This window comes from Cinclus cinclus, chromosome Z, assembly GCF_963662255.1.
Source record: "Cinclus cinclus chromosome Z, bCinCin1.1, whole genome shotgun sequence".
Lineage (NCBI taxonomy): Eukaryota > Metazoa > Chordata > Aves > Passeriformes > Cinclidae > Cinclus > Cinclus cinclus.
In genome coordinates, this window is record NC_085084.1 from 47,531,862 (window position 1) to 47,551,738 (window position 19,877).

At 39.8% G+C, this 19,877-nt stretch overlaps 1 protein-coding gene across 1 annotated transcript in view; it reads left to right on the forward strand.

Annotated features, from left to right (window-relative positions):
• The window catches only part of AGTPBP1 (ATP/GTP binding carboxypeptidase 1), a 59,704-nt gene that overhangs the window by 16,994 nt on the left and 22,833 nt on the right, over positions 1 to 19,877 (forward strand). Inside the window, exons 12-21 of the mRNA XM_062513109.1 lie at positions 6,870 to 6,967; positions 7,969 to 8,085; positions 8,683 to 9,395; positions 12,834 to 12,917; positions 13,173 to 13,259; positions 13,346 to 13,494; positions 14,875 to 14,962; positions 15,549 to 15,693; positions 18,393 to 18,546; positions 19,282 to 19,462. Of these exons, the coding sequence (XP_062369093.1) occupies positions 6,870 to 6,967; positions 7,969 to 8,085; positions 8,683 to 9,395; positions 12,834 to 12,917; positions 13,173 to 13,259; positions 13,346 to 13,494; positions 14,875 to 14,962; positions 15,549 to 15,693; positions 18,393 to 18,546; positions 19,282 to 19,462 (1,816 nt within the window). The remainder of the gene's footprint in view (positions 1 to 6,869; positions 6,968 to 7,968; positions 8,086 to 8,682; positions 9,396 to 12,833; positions 12,918 to 13,172; positions 13,260 to 13,345; positions 13,495 to 14,874; positions 14,963 to 15,548; positions 15,694 to 18,392; positions 18,547 to 19,281; positions 19,463 to 19,877) is intronic.

Here is a 19,877-nt window from a genome sequence, read left to right on the forward strand (position 1 = left end):
TATTATTAGATAATTAATACATATTCTGATAAGGTGAAGCACCTTCAGACCTGGTAAGCAGCTAATGAAGTTGCTGTCAGAGAGTTACTCTAAAATGAAGGGTCAAAGTCAGCTTATTAATATCCTCTATTCATGATATCTCCTGAAACAAAATGTGATCATAGTCTGAAAGAAGTAAGCCATCCTGTTGAGGTTCACATGGGTCAGACTCCAGTAGTTCAAAGATTGTTTATGTTTTGTCTTCAAAGTAGAAAATTAATTTAGAAACCCACAGAAATTAAATCTCTGCTTAATACAGTAGATTGGTACTGTATAATACCTGTTTAGAAATGTCCTAGTTTACTAAAGTGAACTCATGGTATGTTTCTTTAATATGTTTGTTATCTGTTATAAAAAGAAGTGAAAAACCAAAGGAAATAGGATACATAGTGCTTTAAGACATATGGAATGTTGGGGAGTGGGTAGAGGTCTGGGTTTATCAAAAGTATAATCTTGTATAGTCAGTATTGTAAAAGCAGTACATATAGTTGTTCTGAGTATACTAGAAAATCAGTATCATTTGTAAACCTCTGAATGAGCATTTTAGTGACAATCAGCAAATTTCCTGCATGGAAAACTCTATGAGGGAATTTAATAAAGCACCTGCAGCACTAGTTTACTGGTTGGTTGTACTGGTTTGAAAAGCAAAACCAGTGAGACTTCAAGTCAGTAAAAAATAAAACCACTGACAGAGTCAGAATACAACCTGATACCCTGTCAGTCAGGGTGCTGGTGCAGTTTTCCTCCAAAGGGTCCAGCGAAGATGTGGAAAAAAGCCTGGTTCTTACTCTGGAATCCAGTGGAAAGAGGCTGCCTTTGGCATTCTAAACCTCAGTTTTTATCTAGGTAGGAAAGGCTTGGCTCGTCCTCCTGGCTGGAGCATCTCCCAATGGGATGATGTAATCTTATCAGTTATACATTAGGACTGAATGGCCCATTAACAGAAGATACTTCCCACAGAGATAAGGATGATCACCCTTATCAGTTATGGCCCATTAACAGAAGACATTTCCCACAGAGATAAGGATGATTACCCTTCTCAGATGGTAATAGAATATATATCTTGTATTGTAAACTAGGACATAATCCACCCCTTATTCTATTACCATCTACATTATACCCAAACCAATACCCTCTTACAGATATATATTTATATATGTATATATATATATATATATATAATACAGAATGAAACCCTACACACAGTTCTCTCTTAAAATAAGGTCTCCTTGCGGTACACGGCGGGTTTCCCCATCTTTCTGCATTACCCACCAAGTGTAACCAGGTCCTTGAGCAAAAACAGTCCCACTGATTGGTTTGCCTTTACCTGCGGTGGGATTGAGCCAAACAGTCTTTCCTAAAATACCTTTCATGTGTACCACAGGGATTTTGTTTCCATCCACTGTGTGCAGGGCTTCAGATTGGGCAGGACTGGGTCGATTGATGGACCCTCAGGTGTTGACCATCCAGGTGGCTTTTACCAAGTTCATTTCCCAGTTTCTGAAGGTTCCCCCACCAAGTGCCTTCAGGGTAGTCTTAAGGAGTCCATTGCACCGTTCAACTTTCCTGGTAGCTGGAGCGTGGTAAGGGATATGATATATCCATTCAATACCATGTTCTCTGGCCCAGGTGTTGATAAGGCTGTTCTTGAAATGGGTTCCGTTGTCTGACTCAATTCTTTCAGGGGTACCATGCCTCCAAAGGACTTGTTTTTCTAGGCCCAAGATAGTGTTCCGGGCAGTAGCATGAGACACAGGGTAGGTTTCCAACCATCCTGTGGTTGCTTCCACCATGGTCAGTACGTAGCGCTTGCCTTGGCGGGTTTGGGGAAGGGTGATGTAGTCAATTTGCCAGGCTTCCCCATACCTGTACTTTGACCATCATCCACCGTACCACAGAGGCTTCACCCGCTTGGCCTATTTGATTGTGGCACAGGTCTCACAGTTCTGGATGACCTCTGAGATGCTGTCCATAGTAAGGTCCACCCCTCGGTCATGGGCCCATTGGTATGTTGCATCCCTCCCCTGATGACCAGAGGCATCATGGGCCCAACGAGCTAGGAATAATTCTCCCTTGTGCTGCCAGTCTAGATCCACCTGTGATATTTTTACCTTGGCAGCTCAGTCCACCTGCTCATTGTTGTGATGTTCTTCATTAGCTCGACTCTTAGGTACGTGTGTATCCACGTGTCGAACCTTCATGGTTAACTTCTTTACTCAGGTGGCAATGTCTTGCCAAATCTCAGCAGCCCAGATGGGTTTCCCTCTGCGCTGCCAGTTGGCCTTTTTCCAGCGATCCAACCATCCCCACAGAGCATTAGCTACCATCCATGAGTCAGTGTAGAGATAGAGCTTTGACCACTTCTCCCGTTCAGCAATATCCAAAGCCAGCTGGACGGCTTTTAGCTCTGCAACCTGACTCGATCCACCTTGTCCCTCGGTACCTTGCGCAACTTGTCATGTGGGGCTCCATACTGCAGCTTTCCATTTTTGGTTAGTGCCTACAACTTGGCAGGAACCATCAGTGAAGAGGGCATATCGTCTTTCAGTCTCTGGTAGCTCATTGTATGGTGGGGCTTCCTCGGCACGTGCCACTTGCTCCTCTTCTTCAGAAGATAACCCAAAAGTCTCACCTTCAGGCCAGTTTGTAATTATTTCCAGAATCCCAGGGCGATTTGGATTTCCAATACGGGCGCGCTGAGTGAGGAGGGCAATCCATTTGCTCCATGTGGTGTCAGTGGCGTGATGTGTGGAAGGAACCTTTCCCTTGAACATCCACCCCAGTACCGGTAGTCGAGGTGCCAGAAGCAGCTGTGTTTCGGTGCCAATTACTTCAGAGGCTGCTTGAACTCCTTCATAGGCAGCCAAGATTTCCTTCTCTGTGGGAGTGTACTTGTTTTCAGACCCTTTGCAGCTTCTGCTCCAGAATCCCAGTGGTCTACCCCGAGTCTCACCAGGCACCTTCTGCCAAAGGCTCCAGGATAGACCATGATTTCCAGCTGCAGAGTAGAGCACGTTCTTTACCTCTGGTCCTGTCCTGATTGGACCAAGGGCTACCTCATGAGTGACCTGCTTGATCTAGGTGAAGGCTTGCTGCTGCTCAGGGCCCCAGTGGAAATCATTCTTCTTGCGGGTAACCAGGTAGAGAGGACTCACAATCTGGCTGTACTCAGGGATGTGCATTCTCCAAAAGCCTATGGCACCTAGGAAAGCTTGTGTTTCCTTCTTGTTGGTTGGTGGAGACATCGCGGTGATCTTGTTAATTACCTCTGTTGGGATCTGACAATGTCCATCTTGCCATTTGACTCCTAGAAACTGAATTTCCTGAGCTGGTCCCTTCACCTTACTTCGCTTAATGGCAAAACCAGCCTTCAGCAGAATCTGAATAATCTTCTCTCCTTTCTCGAAGACTTCCCCTGCTGTGCTCCCCCATACAATGATGTCATCAATATACTGTAGATGTTTGGGAGCCTCGCCCTTTTCCAGTGCAGCCTGGATCAGTCCATGGCAGATGGTGGGGCTGTGCTTCCACCCCTGGGGCAGTCGGTTCCAGGTGTACTGCACCCCCCTCCAGGTGAAAGCAAACTGAGGCCTGCACTCTGCTGCCAGAGGAATGGAGAAAAATGCATTGGCAATGTCAATGGTGGCGTACCACTTTGCTGCCTTGGACTCCAGCTCGTACTGGAGTTCCAGCATGTCCGGCACGGCAGCGCTCAGCGGTGGAGTCACTTCATTCAATGCACGATAGTCCACAGTCAATCTCCATTCTCCGTCAGACTTGCGCACAGGCCAGATGGGGCTGTTGAAGGGTGAATGGGTTTTGCTGACCACCCCTTGGCTTTCCAGTTTACGAATCATCTCATGGATGAGTGTCACAGAGTCTCTGTCGGTACGGTATTGCCGACGGTGTACTGTTGTTGTGGCGATTGGTACCTGTTGCTCTTCGACTCTCAGTAGTCCCACAGCAGAGGGGTCATCTGAGAGACCAGGCAAGATATTCAGTTTTCTGATGTCTTCTGTCTCTACAGCAGCAATCCCAAAAGCCCAGCGATATCCCTTTGGGTCTTTGAAATATCCATTTCGAAGATAGTCTATGCCGAGGATGCATGGGGCCTCTGGGCCAGTCACGATGGGGTGTTTCTGCCACCCTTTCCCGGTTAAACTCACTTCGGCCTCTACTACAGTCAGCTGCTGGGATCCTCCTGTTACCCCCAGAAATAGAGATTGACGCTTCTACATACCTTGATGGCATCAGGGTACATTGGGCACCGGTGTCAATAAAAGCCTTATGTTTTTGTGGGTCGGATGTGCCAGGCCATCAGATCCACACAGTCCAGTAGATCTGATTGTCCCTCTCCTCTACCTGGCTAGAGGCAGGGCTCCTCTATTCCTGGTCTTGGTACACGTTGCTCTCTTCCTGTAGATAGGTTCTTGAGGTCCCTTCAAGAGGATCAGTCATATCATCGTTCTGATACTGTTTGGAGTTCTGTGCACGAGAGACTGGAGCAGCGTTGACTCTAGATGAGCTTCTTGTGTTCGGTGTCCCTCTTTTCAGTTCACGTACCCGGGCTGCTAAGGAGGAGGTGGGTTTTCTATCCCACCTTTCTTCCTCATGTCTTCTCCATGCTCCTGAAAGAAAAACCAGAGGTTACCTCGTGGAGTGTGTCCTTTCTCCCTGGATGGGAAACGCCGGCTCCTAATGGCAGAGACTCTTGTTGGTTCTGGTGAGATCTGGTAGTTTTCTTCCTTAAGTTCTTTTTTAAGCTTCTGATGGCCCTCTTCAATCAAGCTCCGGACTTGCTCAACCAGCCTTGTTTCCACGGTTGAGACATGGGTACGAAATGAGGCGGTGACAGTGTCCTCATAAATTCTTAGTTTATTGGCCAAGACGCCTACCATGTCCTCACCTTCCCTCCATTGCAGCGTTGCCAGGTAACGGGAGTATATCTCTGGTCCAAGCCGTGCGAATCTCAACCACATCTGTGACATGCACCGGACACAGTCTGGGCTCTTAGGAAATCTCCCACCTTCTGAGAAAATGATCTCCAGCACAGCCAATTCCCTCAGGCATTGGATACCTTGTTCCATTGTGCTCCATTTTCCTTGGTGCACCTGGAGATCTTCTTTACAAAGGTATCTGTCCTTCACACTTGTCAGCAGTCGCCACTAGAGGCTGAGGGTTTCTTGGGTTTTCCCGATCCCCTGGTCAATGACCACATCCCGGGACAGAGATCCCAGTTGCCTGGCCTCACTTCCATCCAGAACTGTGTCATTGGCTGCAGCGTCCCAGATGCGGAGCAGCCAGGTCAGGATGGACTCGTTTGCCTGGCGGGTGAATTCCCTCCACAGATCACGCAGCTCACCCAGGGATAGAGAGCAAGTGATGATTTCTGGCTCTGTCTCTTCTGCTGGGTGCAAAGGTCCTGCCACGTCCTCATCAGTGACTATGCAAACTGATTTGCTCTTTGATTTCTTCTTCTGAACGGGGGCAACTGCTTCTGGTCTGGGCTGTTCTGGTTCAGTGACAGTTTATGTAAAGATGCTGATGGCACTTTTGGTTCCTTCCTCCTGGGTAAAAGTCTGTGTAGAGATGGACGCTGTTGCTTTTCTTTCGGCTTTTTCCTCCTCTGTGGCAGTCTGCATAGACACGGATGCTGTTGCTTTGTGTTTGCTTCTTTTCTCCTTTGTGACACTCTGTGCAGACATGTACGCAGTTTATTTGTTTCTTTTTTCTTCTTCCTCAAGAATACGCTGCACTATACCATGTAGTGTTTTGTTTCTAAGCATGTTGCAGGCTGTGAAGGCTGTGCAGAGGAGACAAAGCAGAACTAACAACAACATTATGCTGTCCTTGGTATCCAGAGAGAACTCAACATTTCCAAAAACTGTTGTGCCAGGCCTGAAAGATTGGAAAAAGTCATCCTTTTCCCCTCCCCCCAGGGGCTGGGTGCAATTGTTGAGACCCCAGATGTAGCAGCCTAGACTAGGACAAACAAACAAAATTGAGTATATATTCTGAATTATGTTCATTGCCTCAGAGGTTATCATGCAATAGACATAATAGACCAATAAAGCAATTTTAATACCATACCCTGGTCTACACAGGAGCATTACAACCAGCAGATAGTTCCCCATGTGTGGAAAAATATAGAGAGTAAGATATAAAACCCATGTAAGCATGTTGAGAATCATGGTGAATAGGTGGCTGGCACAATGCAAAATTGTAATGCTGACTTTTTCTCAGTACCTTCGTGCTGCTCGTTAGGCGCCAATAAATGTACTGGTTTGAAATGCAAAACCAGTGAGACTTCAAGTCAGTAATACAATTTTTAATAGGGAAGAGAAAAAGGAAAAACAAAATACATGCAATAATAAAAAATAAAACCACTGACAGAGTCAGAATACAACCTGATACAGGGTGCTGGTGCAGTTTTCCTCCAAAGGGTCCAGCAAAGATGTGGAAAAAAGCCTGGTTCTTCTTCTGGAATCCAGTGGAAAAAGGCTGCCTTTGGCATTCTAAACCTCAGTTTTTATCTAGGTAGGAAAGGCTTGGCTCATCCTCCTGGCTGGAGCATCTCCCAATGGGATGATGTAATCTTATTAGTTATACAGCAGGACTCAATGGCCTATCAACAGAAGACATTTCCCACAGAGATAAGGATGATTACCCTTCTCAGATGGTAATAGAATATATATCTTGTATTGTAAATCAGGACATTTCAAGGAGTAAGTGAGAAAGAAAATAAACCCAGAACATAGAAAATCTTCTTTGAGCATGTATAATTGGATTAAATGTATAATCTCCCTTACAAAACCCTTTTTGTATTGTAGTGGATGATGTAGTAGATGAAAGTGATGATAACGATGATGCTGAAACAGAAACAGAAACAGAAACTGAAGTTGATGATGACAAGGACCAAGATTTTAAGGTTGGTAGAGACAAAATTAATAGGTAAAAGTCAGGTATAGCAATTTTTTATTTAAGTTGCTTGAATCTGGTATATAGACACATTTTAAGTGTTAGAAGCAGTTTCAGAGGTTTTCAGGGCAATTTCTAAAATTAAAAAAGCTTCAGAAACTTAAAGAAGGTGGGTGCCCCTTGAAAATATCAACCGTTCTTGTTCAGATTGCTTCAGGATTTTTATCAAAATGTGTTTCCTTCACACTTGATGTATCTGAAGTGCAGTGGAGCAGAACCACAGACTCCTTTAGCAGTGTTCTTTTCCCGACTTGTACTTCTCTCAGCCTGCTTTTCTCACATAAGCTGGTCCATATGTAGGAGCTGCTCTAACCTTTTCCAGCATTCTGGACTGGGATTGACTAGATCAGTGTTTCAGCAACATAGCTGAAGTTCAGCTGTAGAGGTAGACATCATACCTCTCACTGTTGCACCACTTAGGGAAGGTATTCTCCTATTCTCCCACTGCCAGGCATGTCACAGGTGGATATTTGGTCAGAACTGGCTTATTCTGTATTTTTATGTTACGTGTATTTAGGAGTTGATTGAATTGTTTGTCCATGAACTGGAAAGAAATATTTTAATCAAGGATCTCATGAGCTCTGATAGAGGGAGTATCTTCCATGGAAGCAGTATTGCAATCAGATGAAGCCTTCACATTCCAAGTTGCCTTACTGGGAATATGCACAGATTTAATGTAAAATATTATATCTCTGTATAATAAATTCGTGTGAAAGCAAGAAAATTGAGATATTTATAATAATGGTGTTAAAATGAAGGCTTAGGCATACTAATAATACTGAGCAGTCTAGATCTTTGTGGTGAAAATTGCAGTTCAGCTAATTTTGGAATAGTGGTATTTTATCTTTTAGAACATGGATGTGTCAGGAGAAAAGGTGAATGTTTCAGATTAATGTTGTAGAAGTACATTAATTTTGGATGCAAGATTAATTTGTTCTGGTGATCTTTCAGAATGATGATATTGAGACTGATATTAACAAACTGAAACCTAGACAGGAATTGGGAAGATCCATGGAAGAACTGAAAATGTATGACCAGTTTTTCCCAGAACTTTCAGAAAACTTTCAGGTAAAGCATATAAATTCCCAGGACATTGTTGGCCATATCAGGTTGATTCTGGAATATACTTTTATGTTCTTTTTTCAGTGGATACTTCCCCTAGCCAAGAATCATGGGTCTGCAGATCTGGACCTACATATGGGAGTACTTTATCCCGGTTTATTTAATTAGCTTTTATGGTTGCTTCAGCCTTACTGAGAAGGGGGAACTGTGGGTAGGTGTAAAGGAAAACTGTTTTCTGATGTCTGAATATTGCATTCAGCAGAAAATAAAATACTGAAGAAGGATGTGAGATTTCTGAAAGAGCTTCATTGTATTAGGCATCTCCTTAAATACTGTGCACCTACTTAAAATAGGTAGTTAAAGTATCTGGGCAAGTGTATGGACTTTTTACTTTGTTATTAACTAACTGCTTGTTAGCCCTTTGAGGCCTTCTTTTAAAACATGAAACTTTATTGCTCTGATGCTTTGTAACAGCTGTCACCTTTTAAATTGTGTTTAAAAGAAGGAAAGATAAATATTTCTAATGTAGGTGAAACTAGAGAACTGTTTACTTTTTTTTGTTAATAATTTTTAAAATAATTTTTTCACCTTTTGTATTTTAAGGAATGGGACTTAGTTTCCAAGGAACCAAAGCCTTTTGCATCTGATGCAAATATGAGTGGACCTATTGTTGTTCCTACAGCCAGTGAGGAGCACTTGGCTGAAGCAAATCCATCAACCAAAGGAGTTGCTTTGAAGGAGTGCAATCCTATATTGACAGAGGAATACAATAAAAGGCCAGTGTTTCTGGAGCTACCAAGGAAAGATAACATGAAAGACAGTAGTTTACATCCGCAAAATGATCAAAGAAATGTGCTTCCATCCTGCCAGTGTCTAAGCCATGAAATTGTGAAAGGCTTGGACAGAATCAGTCTCCAGAACAGTGCAAAAAGTGATCAATATTATGGTGCAGGGTGTATAGTAAAGAAGGAAAGCAAAGGTAGCCTTACCACACTTGCTTGTAGTAAACCCTGTGATCATGTTTCACCCTGTGGAGGTAGTCTCTTTGAAGGATCATCTGTCCAGCTGGGAAAACTCTGCTGCACTGGGGTGGATTCAGAGGAAGAGGGGGATTCCAGATCTAGTTCATCAGGAGAACATGTCATGCTTCAAGTTTCTGATGTATCACCAGTTCATGACTGTGATCTTTATCTTGAAATGGTGAAGGACACAAAATCTATTCCAGATTACTCAGAGGTGGCCTATCCAGATTATTTTGGCCATATTCCACCCCCATTAAAGGAACCTATTCTGGAAAGGCCATATGGGGTGCAGAGGTGAGTTACCATACTCCTTTTTTTGTTGTTGTTTTCATTCCTTTGAGAAACTGTGTTTAGGATGAGATTAACCTGATGATATCCAGAGGTCCCACCCAACCCTAGGTATGCTGTGATTAACAAGCAACGTTGCACTATTTACTTCGGAATCCAAAACTGTTTCCAGTGAAAAGCAGTTTGAAGGGAGGTGAGTACGCATTGATCAGTGCAGAACCATAAAGAAGAACACAAGCTGATTCTGTAATTGTTAATTTTGGAATTCAACTTCTAAGTACAAAATTCAATTTATATTCTTCCTTTCTGCCTTCCCACCACTTTCCATGTAAATTTTGTAGTTTGCAAAATAATAAACCAACCTACAGAACCCCACCGCCTTTCAAACAACAACATCCTCACCAGAATCCTCCATTCAGGCCTTAGCAAAGATAGGACAGTTAATAGTTAAAAGATTCTTCACGTTTTCTCTGCTGAACTAGAAATCTGTCTTTCAGGGAAACATAGTGGAAAAAGTTAAAAAATTAGTACACTAAAGTGTTTAGTGTTCACAGTATAAGAGAGTTTAGAGGTAACAAATGCAGAGGATGCAGTTTGTGTTAGGTCCTGAAGAATGACATACAAGAAAAACACACCAACACAGCCTTGTATTTCTTCACTCTGAGATAATAGAAGATGATGAAGAGTGATGAGATTCTTCAGAATAATTTGCAGAAGTGGTGTGAAGAGCTGGCTAATACAATAGTGAGTTACTGTAAAGCCGTGAGTACAGTAGCAGAACATGTAGTAGTAGCTATGAGACCTCGCCACTTGCCTAATTATGAGGTTGAATGCCTTCACCTTTATATTCATAATTATAACCAACTTAATGAGTTTCTTTGTATTTATATTTAGATATTAATTAAAATGATTAAGAGATTAAGTGTTTTTAGGTGGTTGAATGAAAATCCTTCAGCTGTTGCATGCAAGTCATGGAAAAGTGATCTTTGTAGTGAAAAAACAAGTGCTGAAACACTTGCGACATAATGAATGTTGTTCAGTGTTGAAGGAGGAGAATCTTCCCTTGCAGGCTATTTATTAGATAGATTCAGCTGATTTAGAAGGGCGATGGTATTGTGTCAGGAATCGCCTAAGAACTGCATTTAAGCAAATCTCACAAATCCCTATAGGATTTTTGTAGTAATTAATATTTCTGAATTTTCCTGAATAAAATTGAGTGAAGTCAGACACAGTTTATCATTCCAGGGCTTGTTGTTAGATATAAGGAACTGGAAAAATAAACCTTGTACAATTATACATAAGGGTGATTTCTAGACCATGAAGATAATTTTAGGGTATATTTAAACTTGAAAGTGTTTTATTTTTGTTGTATTTTTTATGTTGAAAGTAACTTTTTGAGGTCTTGTGTGAAATAGAATTAAATACCAGGTAATATGGCAAAACTTGAATCAAATATCCTACATCACATTTTTAAGGAACACTATTTTAAGAATTCAGTTTTCTACAAATGACTCAGTCTTCTGCTGCATAACTTGCTTCTGAGAAGGGAACTTGTTTAAAAAGGGTTTAATCTTTTTATGATTTAATAGTTTATAGTGGATTATAAAAACTAGTTTGGTAGGGAGCATGAAAAAGTTTTAAAGTCTTTTACAAAGCTGTGTCCAAACTCCTGGCATTCAGTGAGATTTATGTTCTCTGTAATGTAAGCACTTAGTTACTGCTCATTGGGTAAGTCTTATTTAGAAAATGAATGGTTGCTTTATTCCATCCGTGTAATTTGAGAAAATACTGTGTGGGGTCTAAGGTGTGACTTAATGGATTTTCTTCTTAGTTTTATTAGAACAATGTGGGGTTTAGGATTTTTTTTTCAGTCTTGCAGTGTGCCAGGAGATTAAATGTTTTTGAATTCATGCTTTTTCTTCCTTTTTTAAATTTAGTAGCATGTAATTATCACCAAATACCTCACCAATGTATTATTGTTTGGATAAATGAAATTGATAATAGCTGAAGTGTTTCTATACTACTGTATCTTTTCAGGAAGAAAATTATTATATAGTAGAATACCCTATAAATTTGGGTTTAAATTTCTACTTTTTTCTATTCCTTAAAAATTTAATAAGGTTTGGGTTTTTTTCTGTACACTTTGGTGTTTTCTAATCATCAGGATCCACCAAGGGGTAATCTCTAACCACAGGGCTTACATCAACGGTTCTATATTTTTTTCCTTGAATTTTCTTTAAATAGCTTATCTTCATTTCTTTGGAATATGAAATTGTCTGCTACTACTTTTCCTTCTTTTGAGCATCTTGAATATTATTTCTTCCTTGCTTTTATCTACACTGATTATTGTGGTGGTATTTAAATGTCATTATTATTTACAAAGTACTTATTGTGGATTTTCATTGATGGATTTTGTCTTGGCAAAACTCCTGTGATATTAGGAGGTATTATGGCATTTTAGAGCTGAAGCATGCCAAGATGGAATGAGTTTTCTAAGATCAAGTGTAAGGTCAAAAATCTGTAATTCTGTCCTAAGCGGAACTATTCAGATGGATTGTGGTGAGTCAGCCTTTATCACAATCTTGTCAGTACCTTGGACTTGTGACTTCTTTTTCAGTTAATTTCAATTTTTAATAAAATGTGGTAGTGTTGTGCACTTACCTTCTGTTTCTCTTTTGTTAACAGTATTTATTTTAATTAAGTTGAGAATGAATAGACTTTAACATTATGTTTCTGTATTCTTCATTGTTAATCTGCCTCCTTTTCTTCTTATTGCAGGTGCTGTGCAAGCTTTTCCACACAGCTCTGCCAGTATATTTTATACTTGAACTGCAACACACTCTTACTTTTCCAAGCCAGGACCTAGATACTGCCAGTTGTGCAATGGCTTTATGATATGGATAAGCACACACCTGACATTTGGCTGACATCACCAAATTCTTTCTTATTTGTTACATAGTTGATAAATGAACCTAGATCTCCAGAGGTGAAAAGCTAGTTCACTAACACACTCACTGTACAACCTGCTCCCTAAAACTCTTTAATTTTGGTTATGGTAGGATTCATGTAAGTTACTAATGTTATCAAGTGTTGTCATGGTTTAAAGCATTAACATAAGTAATGTTTGAGTAATTTCTGCTTCTATTACAAAGTATAAAACTGCATTATTTTTTTTTCCTTCAGATAAAACCCAGTGAGTTGTGTGCATGATAACTCATTTCCCTCAAATACAAATACCGGATTCAGTGAGCTGTGAATTGAAGTGTTTAAACTTAAGTACACCTTGAGTTTGTGCACATAAGTGGGGGTGAAACTGAGGTCTGTCTGAACTGTGCCACTGTCTTCATGTTGACTTTGTTAGTTTTCCTGTAGGAGGCAATTCCTCTTTTGTGATTGGAAACAGTAAGTGACAATTGAAATGAGAACTCTGCTTTTCTTTTTCAGGACAAAAATCTGTCAAGATATTGAAAGGCTGATTTATCAAAATGACATTATAGATAGAGTTGTGTATGACCTCGATAATTTGAGGTAAGTTTTACATTTCTGTATACAAAATTCAAATAATACTCTTAAGCCAGTTCTCCTTTCTCTGTGATGTGGATCATAATATTTACAGCAGATTTCATACAAAGTTTCATCTGACATAACAGTGTTTTTACTATCCAGGCTGTATTTGGAAGAAGGGTCAAAAGAGTTTCTGAATTGCCAAGTGAGGACTAAAAGAAAGCTATTTGTTTTGCCTAAATTTGTTTTATAAATTTTGGTCCTTTTTTCTACTCATAGTTGTTCTGTACCAGAGGAGGCAGATGTTTTGAAGTTTAATTCCAAATTTGAATCTGGAAACCTGCGTAAAGTTATTCAGATCAGAAAGTAAGATATTTCAACTCTACTTTTCATGGTTTAGGCCTTTTATTTTTGCTTCTTACAATCATTGATATGTTTTTGTTAATTTTCAGAAATGAGTATGATCTAATTCTGAACTCAGATATAAACAGCAATCATTATCATCAGTGGTTTTACTTTGAAGTCAGTGGAATGAAAACTGGCATTGGTTACCGGTTTAACATCATCAACTGTGAAAAGTCAAACAGTCAGTTCAACTATGGTAAGATATGTTTCCCATACTTTGAGAAGAAATATGTGAAAAAACCTGTACTAGTTAACTTAGCTGTTTCCTTCCCTCCTTCACAGAATTAGCAGTATTCATGTTGTCACTTTAAATTCTTTAGTTTAATAGTATTGCTAGAAAATGTTTTGACAGCTGTAATTGAAAAGAAGAAATGCATCTTAACAAGGCAGTCACTTTTTAAAATGAAGTTTTGTTGTAAGTGAGGCCAAAGCAGAAGAAATTAACTGGTAGCTGCAACTACAATTGTGTTAGGACCATTGGGCAGGGGAGAGCAACATAAAGACCTGTTGATTCACACAGATCAAGAAGAATGACAGTTGTCATCATTAATCCATTTCTGTATAGGGGTAGACATGAATGTAAGTGGAGACATTCCAAAACAGTTTTGTCTTATGATGGTAAAGAAAAATAAGTCTGCTTTGAGATGCTGGGGTTTATAAGTGACCATTGCTGTCCCTAGTAAGTAGTGTTTGCAGTGTGTGCCTCATTCAAAAGTTTATAAATGGCTGACTGAGGACACCTTTCTTCCTCTTTTCTGTGAGTATGTATGTAGTGTGTGTGTCACTCAGCACAAAACTGTTTTTTTCCTTCTGTATATTCTGAAATTTATCCTTTAGGAAGGAAGAAATTTCTCCTCCCACCTCCAGCTTCAAACTCTTGTTACCAAGTAATACTGTATTCTCCTTTGTCATATACTTTTATCCACATTGATAAAGTCGCAGAATACCTGGTAGCTTCACTAGTAATAGAATGCTTTTAAGTTAATTATTAATCTTCATCAATTAGCTTGGATTTTTTTTTAATGTTGTGTATACTTACTTAATAGTTTCTTTTGATTTTTTTTTTTAATATACTGACTGAATCGGTCAGTGTGGTTGACTAATTATCTAATGAATGAATGATTTTCAATTAGTATATATTATTTTCTCCTCTAGCTTCATATTAAGTATTCAATGTACGCATAGTATCAAAAAATAGACTTTAAAGAGTTACTTGATAGAAAAATTGTCCTGAAACATCATTTTTTAGCTATTTACATTAATGGATGATAATATCAATTTGTAGTGTAAGTTGGATGGAGTGGAACTGAAGACTGCTTGTAGTCTACCATTCATGCAAACCTCAATTTTGATTTAAACCATAGGTCTTACTCTTCTTTTTAGTTGTTATTTTCTGAAAATCAGCAATCTTTTGTCACCTCGTTTAAATACCTAGACATTCATGAAAATGCACTCTGACAGTGAGTAAATAAATGGAGGTAATTTGTATACTTTTAGGTAAGTGTTGATGTGGTCCATTACTGCTAACATGTTTCTGTTTAATGATAAGCACTAAAGTGTGATGCATTTCTTTCAGGTATGCAGCCCCTCATGTATTCTGTTCAGGAAGCACTGCGTTCTCGACCAAGTTGGACTCGTGTTGGGACAGATATTTGTTACTACAAGTAAGTACACACACAAACCATACATACAGCAAATCTTACACTGAAGATTAGCATGAGGTACTATTTTTGAGAAGTACTTGTGTCTGCATTTGATAGTTCTATGTTATTGTGTTGTGAAGAGGGGGTTTTTTGGAATTACTGCAGAGAGTAATATATGTGATAGAAATATACAGGGTTTCATTTTGTAAGCACACTACTAATATTTAAGCTGTTCATATTTTATGCTTTTCTTAGAAATTGGACACAGTTTCTGCGAAGCTTTTAAGGGAGCATATATATGCATGCTTACTTGAAATCATGTTAGTAACTTCCAGTAATACTGACCTCATGGTCCTTGTGATGAACCTTCTGTAATCTGGGTGGAATTATTTTAGTGTAATCCATCTTGGTTGGTAGCTGTTTGCTTATTTTTTGTCTGTTTTATTTTCTTGCCTGTTTTTGTTTGCTCACCTTTTATCAGTGTGAATGAAATTTTTGAAGATAAATACAGTCACTAAAAATCCGTTTGACTCTCAGAATGTGTGTTCAGAAATAATCAATAGTGGGGAAAAAATAATATGTGTATTACCTTCATTTTTTGATTTAGGAATCACTTTTCAAGAAGTTCAGTTGCTGCTGGGGGCCAGAAAGGAAAGTCCTATTACACAATTACATTCACAGTGACTTTCCAACATAAAGATGATGTGTGCTACTTTGCTTACCATTATCCGTATACATACTCAACTTTAAAGGTGAGAATCTTATAATCTGTTACTTAATATTTATAATATAAGTATAATATAAGCATTCATGACTGAAAGGATTCTTTCTTTTTGTGAAGTTGAAAATTCTCCTTGCAAGGGAGAATTTTCATATTAGTGTTTAGATTGACAAAATGTGTAGGTTCTTCTAATGAACATCCCTGAATTGATGCTTATAGGCTAAAGGGGTTTCCTGGGTATCCTAAAGATGATTGATTATGTAACTACAGCATCTCTCTTATGAGGAAAGACCTTGAGAAGAGGTGACTGAGAGGGGACCTCATCCATGTCTGGAAGTATCTGTAGGGGGGGTGTTGAGAGGGTGGATCCAGGCTCTGCTTGGTGGTGCCAAGAATTGAGACAAGAGGGAATGGGCACAAGCTGATGCACAGAAAGTTCCACCTGAACCTGAGGAGGGACTTCTTTACTGTGCAGGTGACCGAGCACAGGAACTGATTGCATAGAGAGATTGGGGAATCTCCATCCTTAGGGAGTTCAAGCATTGTCTGGACACAATCCTCTGCAATGTGCTATAAGGTGGCCTTGCTTGAAACAGGGAGGTTGGATCAGATGTCTCACTCTCATCCTGTTCAACCTTATGCATTCTGGGATTCTGTGATAATTGACTGGAAGCAGTGCTAATTTGATATAGTTGTTTGTGTTTGAGTTAAATGACTTGTATGACTTGTATATATGCTGTTTTGCATATACTTTTTGATAACTAAAGCTGATGTAACTACAATAATTAGATATCTTTTTAGGTCTATGAATTGTCTAAAGAAGTCTTCTGAAGCTTTTAACACTAAGCAAAATTTGGCTAGAATATCTCTTGTTTGCCTCTGTCAGTAAAAGCAAAGTAGAGAATTCAGTAGCCAGTGTATAGCATCTTTAAATGCAGCTTTTCACTAAACTGTGCTGGCTTTTGAAAGAATTACCTGTTAAGAGATGTTATAAGCGACTGCTGCTTCCAGAGGCTCCTGATCCTGGAGGTTTCTCCTGCCCAGCTTCTGGAGGCCAGACAAGGGACCTGAGGATATCTGTCCCAGGCTGATGGACATGGCTGCTGCTTTCCTGTTTCCTTATATATTCATTAGCAGGTCTGAGTTTGTATCCCAGGGAGAGGAAGAGACTTAGGCGCACACACTTGTGAATGCCCACTGCCCCTTGGACAGGGCTGGCTACAAGCACTGGCACAGACAAGTCACACACCTGTGTAACACTGCTGTGATTTTGGTTACAGTTACAGACATGCTGTCCTCCCCTGCAGTTCGTATGGATTGCTGTCCAGTAGTGAAAGTACGAGCCAACCTATTCTCTAGAATTACAAGCATGTTTGTGGAGCACTGCCATGGCCCATCTATCCTTGATCCCAGGTCTCTCTTACCTGCTGTGCAGGCTTCCAGTTTGCAGTCTAGTCCAGCCTGATGCTCACTAGCAAACAGATGTGTGCACTTGCACACTCATCTCAGAGGCACTTTGCACTTGTGGCTCTGCCCAGATGCCAGCATGGACTGTCTACCTGCTTGATACGCCTCCCTTGACCTGAGCCCATCCTTACTGAGTAGTTCATCTTGAAGTTTACTAGCAATTTTCACGTGTGCCCCTACATGCACCATCTGTAGGGAAGGTGCATATGCTTCCTATCCTTCCAGCCCCATTCCCTAGCAGCTGTTACTAGGCACATGGTCTTGTAACCCGTGTTCCTGCTCAGGTGTTGTCACTGAGAAACTCAACCTTTATTGTCCCACCAGACAGACACAGTGTCCTTGCCTCAGTGGTTGGACACCAGCAACTTTACCCACTGCGGTCACTGGCAGTGGGACATCCCCTTGCTTCTTTGCTAACACCACTGACTGAAGAGAGCCAGCAATGCCTACAGCTCCAGCTGCTGGAGTCTGCTTTGATTGCAACATTAGCTGCGACGGGACACATAGCCTGTGAGATGCTGGGAGCACCTGGGAGCCCCAGAGATGATCCCAAGAGGTTGGCTTCTCCAACTACTGATGCTGAGACCCTTGTGCATTCCAGCTGTTGACCCTAAACTGACTTATACCTGTCCTTTTAGTTGCACTGGTTCACACAGCACTTGGATGCACAGGGGTAGAGTAAGGCTGTGCAGAGAGATGGCTAAGGCTGTACTGTAGGAATCAAGTGCTTGAGTTTTGTATGGCACCACACCCCTCTCTTGAATATCCAGAATTATTTTGTTCTTCTTGTTTATCATGTGACTCTCTCCAGGACTTTGTAGATTCTTAATGGCCTGTTCAATGGGAGACTGGTGACTTTGGTCTTTGCTGTGGTTCCCATTATGTCTCTCAGGTCTCTGTTTTCTGTGTATTGATTCTTCCTTTACTTCCTACTACTTTTTGCAGTGAAAAGGTCTTTATCAGATAACCTTAATGAAGCAGAGACTCATGCCTTCCATATACCCTTATAGTACCATCTGTGTACAATAATTTACCCTGTTTTCCTTCCTCTTTCTCAAAGCAGTTGGAAAACCAGACTGTAAAGAGAAGTATTCAATCAGTCAGAGATGTAGAAAATTATATTTCATTATCAAAATTATCCTGGAAACCTGAACATTGTTTAGAACATCTAAAAGAAAGATCTGTTAAATAGTACCCTTGAAATATGCTGTCATATGTTACTGCAAAGATTTGAAGTATTTTTTCATTATTTTTGGGATGAAGATGCATCTAAAGAAGCTGGAGTCTATGCACAACCCTCAACAGATATATTTTCGGCAAGATGTTCTCTGTGAGACCCTGTCTGGAAACAGCTGTCCATTAGTCACTATTACAGCCATGCCAGAGTCTAATTACTATGAACATATCTGTCAGTTCAGTAAGTATAATTCTTATTTTTGCATCAACTGAAAATAGTGCAAAACCAGGTATTTGTAGAAAAAATTTAGTCTTAACCACTATGCAGTGTAAAAATAGCAATGTAAATTAAGGTAAATTAATTTTGTGAAATTTAAGAGGCTTCAGTAGTCAGGATTAGGTTTGTATTTAATAATACTTACTTTTGGTAGACAAACAAAGGTATATATATCTTAAAATGTAAGGGTATATATTAATGTGTTTTAAATCTTTTGCTGCTAGGTTTGTGCATTGCATTTTGCAGACAGCACTTCTTGGAAAATAATACTGGACAAGTAATTTTTTTCTTAAAACTCTGAGGTTATTTGCTTGTCAAAAAAATCTTTCATAAAGCTACTATCTTTCATCCAGCTACTGTGATTTGAAGTGAGCTTTTGCCATTTCCTGATCTGTTTGTCCACCTCAATATTTTTCCTGTCTATTAGGAAAAAATTCATGAAAATCGTAACTGCCAGATCAAATTAGTTGTGTAGTTGTCTGATCAAATTTAAAGCTGCATTGTGACACTTCTATAATTAGCAGTCCTTTCAAAAATATTGTGGCAAGCTCTATCAATAGTACCCATACTCAGCAATACTCAAGTTACAAATGGATTTGCATTGTAATAAATGCAGCTGGCTATTGGCTCTTTTTCCAATCAACTAACTGTTACTTAGATTAAATCATGTTTTGCAATTTCTGTGGATATCTCTTTCAGGGAATCGTCCTTATATATTCCTGTCTGCTCGTGTACATCCTGGAGAGACTAATGCAAGCTGGGTTATGAAGGGAACACTGGAATACCTTATGAGTAATAGTCCAAATGCACAATGTTTACGGGAATCTTATATTTTCAAAATTATTCCCATGCTCAATCCAGATGGCGTCATCAACGGAAAGTAAGCATATATTTACTCAAAAATATTCAGCCTTAAATATTTTAGCCTTTAGATCTTTGCATCGATATTTAAAAATGAATAATATAAACTAATCCTGCAAAGATACAAATGCAAAATTTAATGTAATAAAAGGCAACAGACACTTGTAATATTGCTAGGATTTTTGGCTTCTTAAAAGGCAGTTACATTCCTCCACAAATTTCAGTTTTACAAAAATATTTTCAGTTGTTCATAGATGATAATCATTCCTGTGTGATGCGACATGACATTTTAATTGTCTCTCTGTCTTGGATTTGTGTAATTTATGAGACCACACCTGCATTTAGGAAAAGCTAAACACGGTCATGGTCTACATGAAAAAAACAAGTGCCTTATATTCAAGAAAGCCTTTTACATAATTTTATTTAAAGGTGGG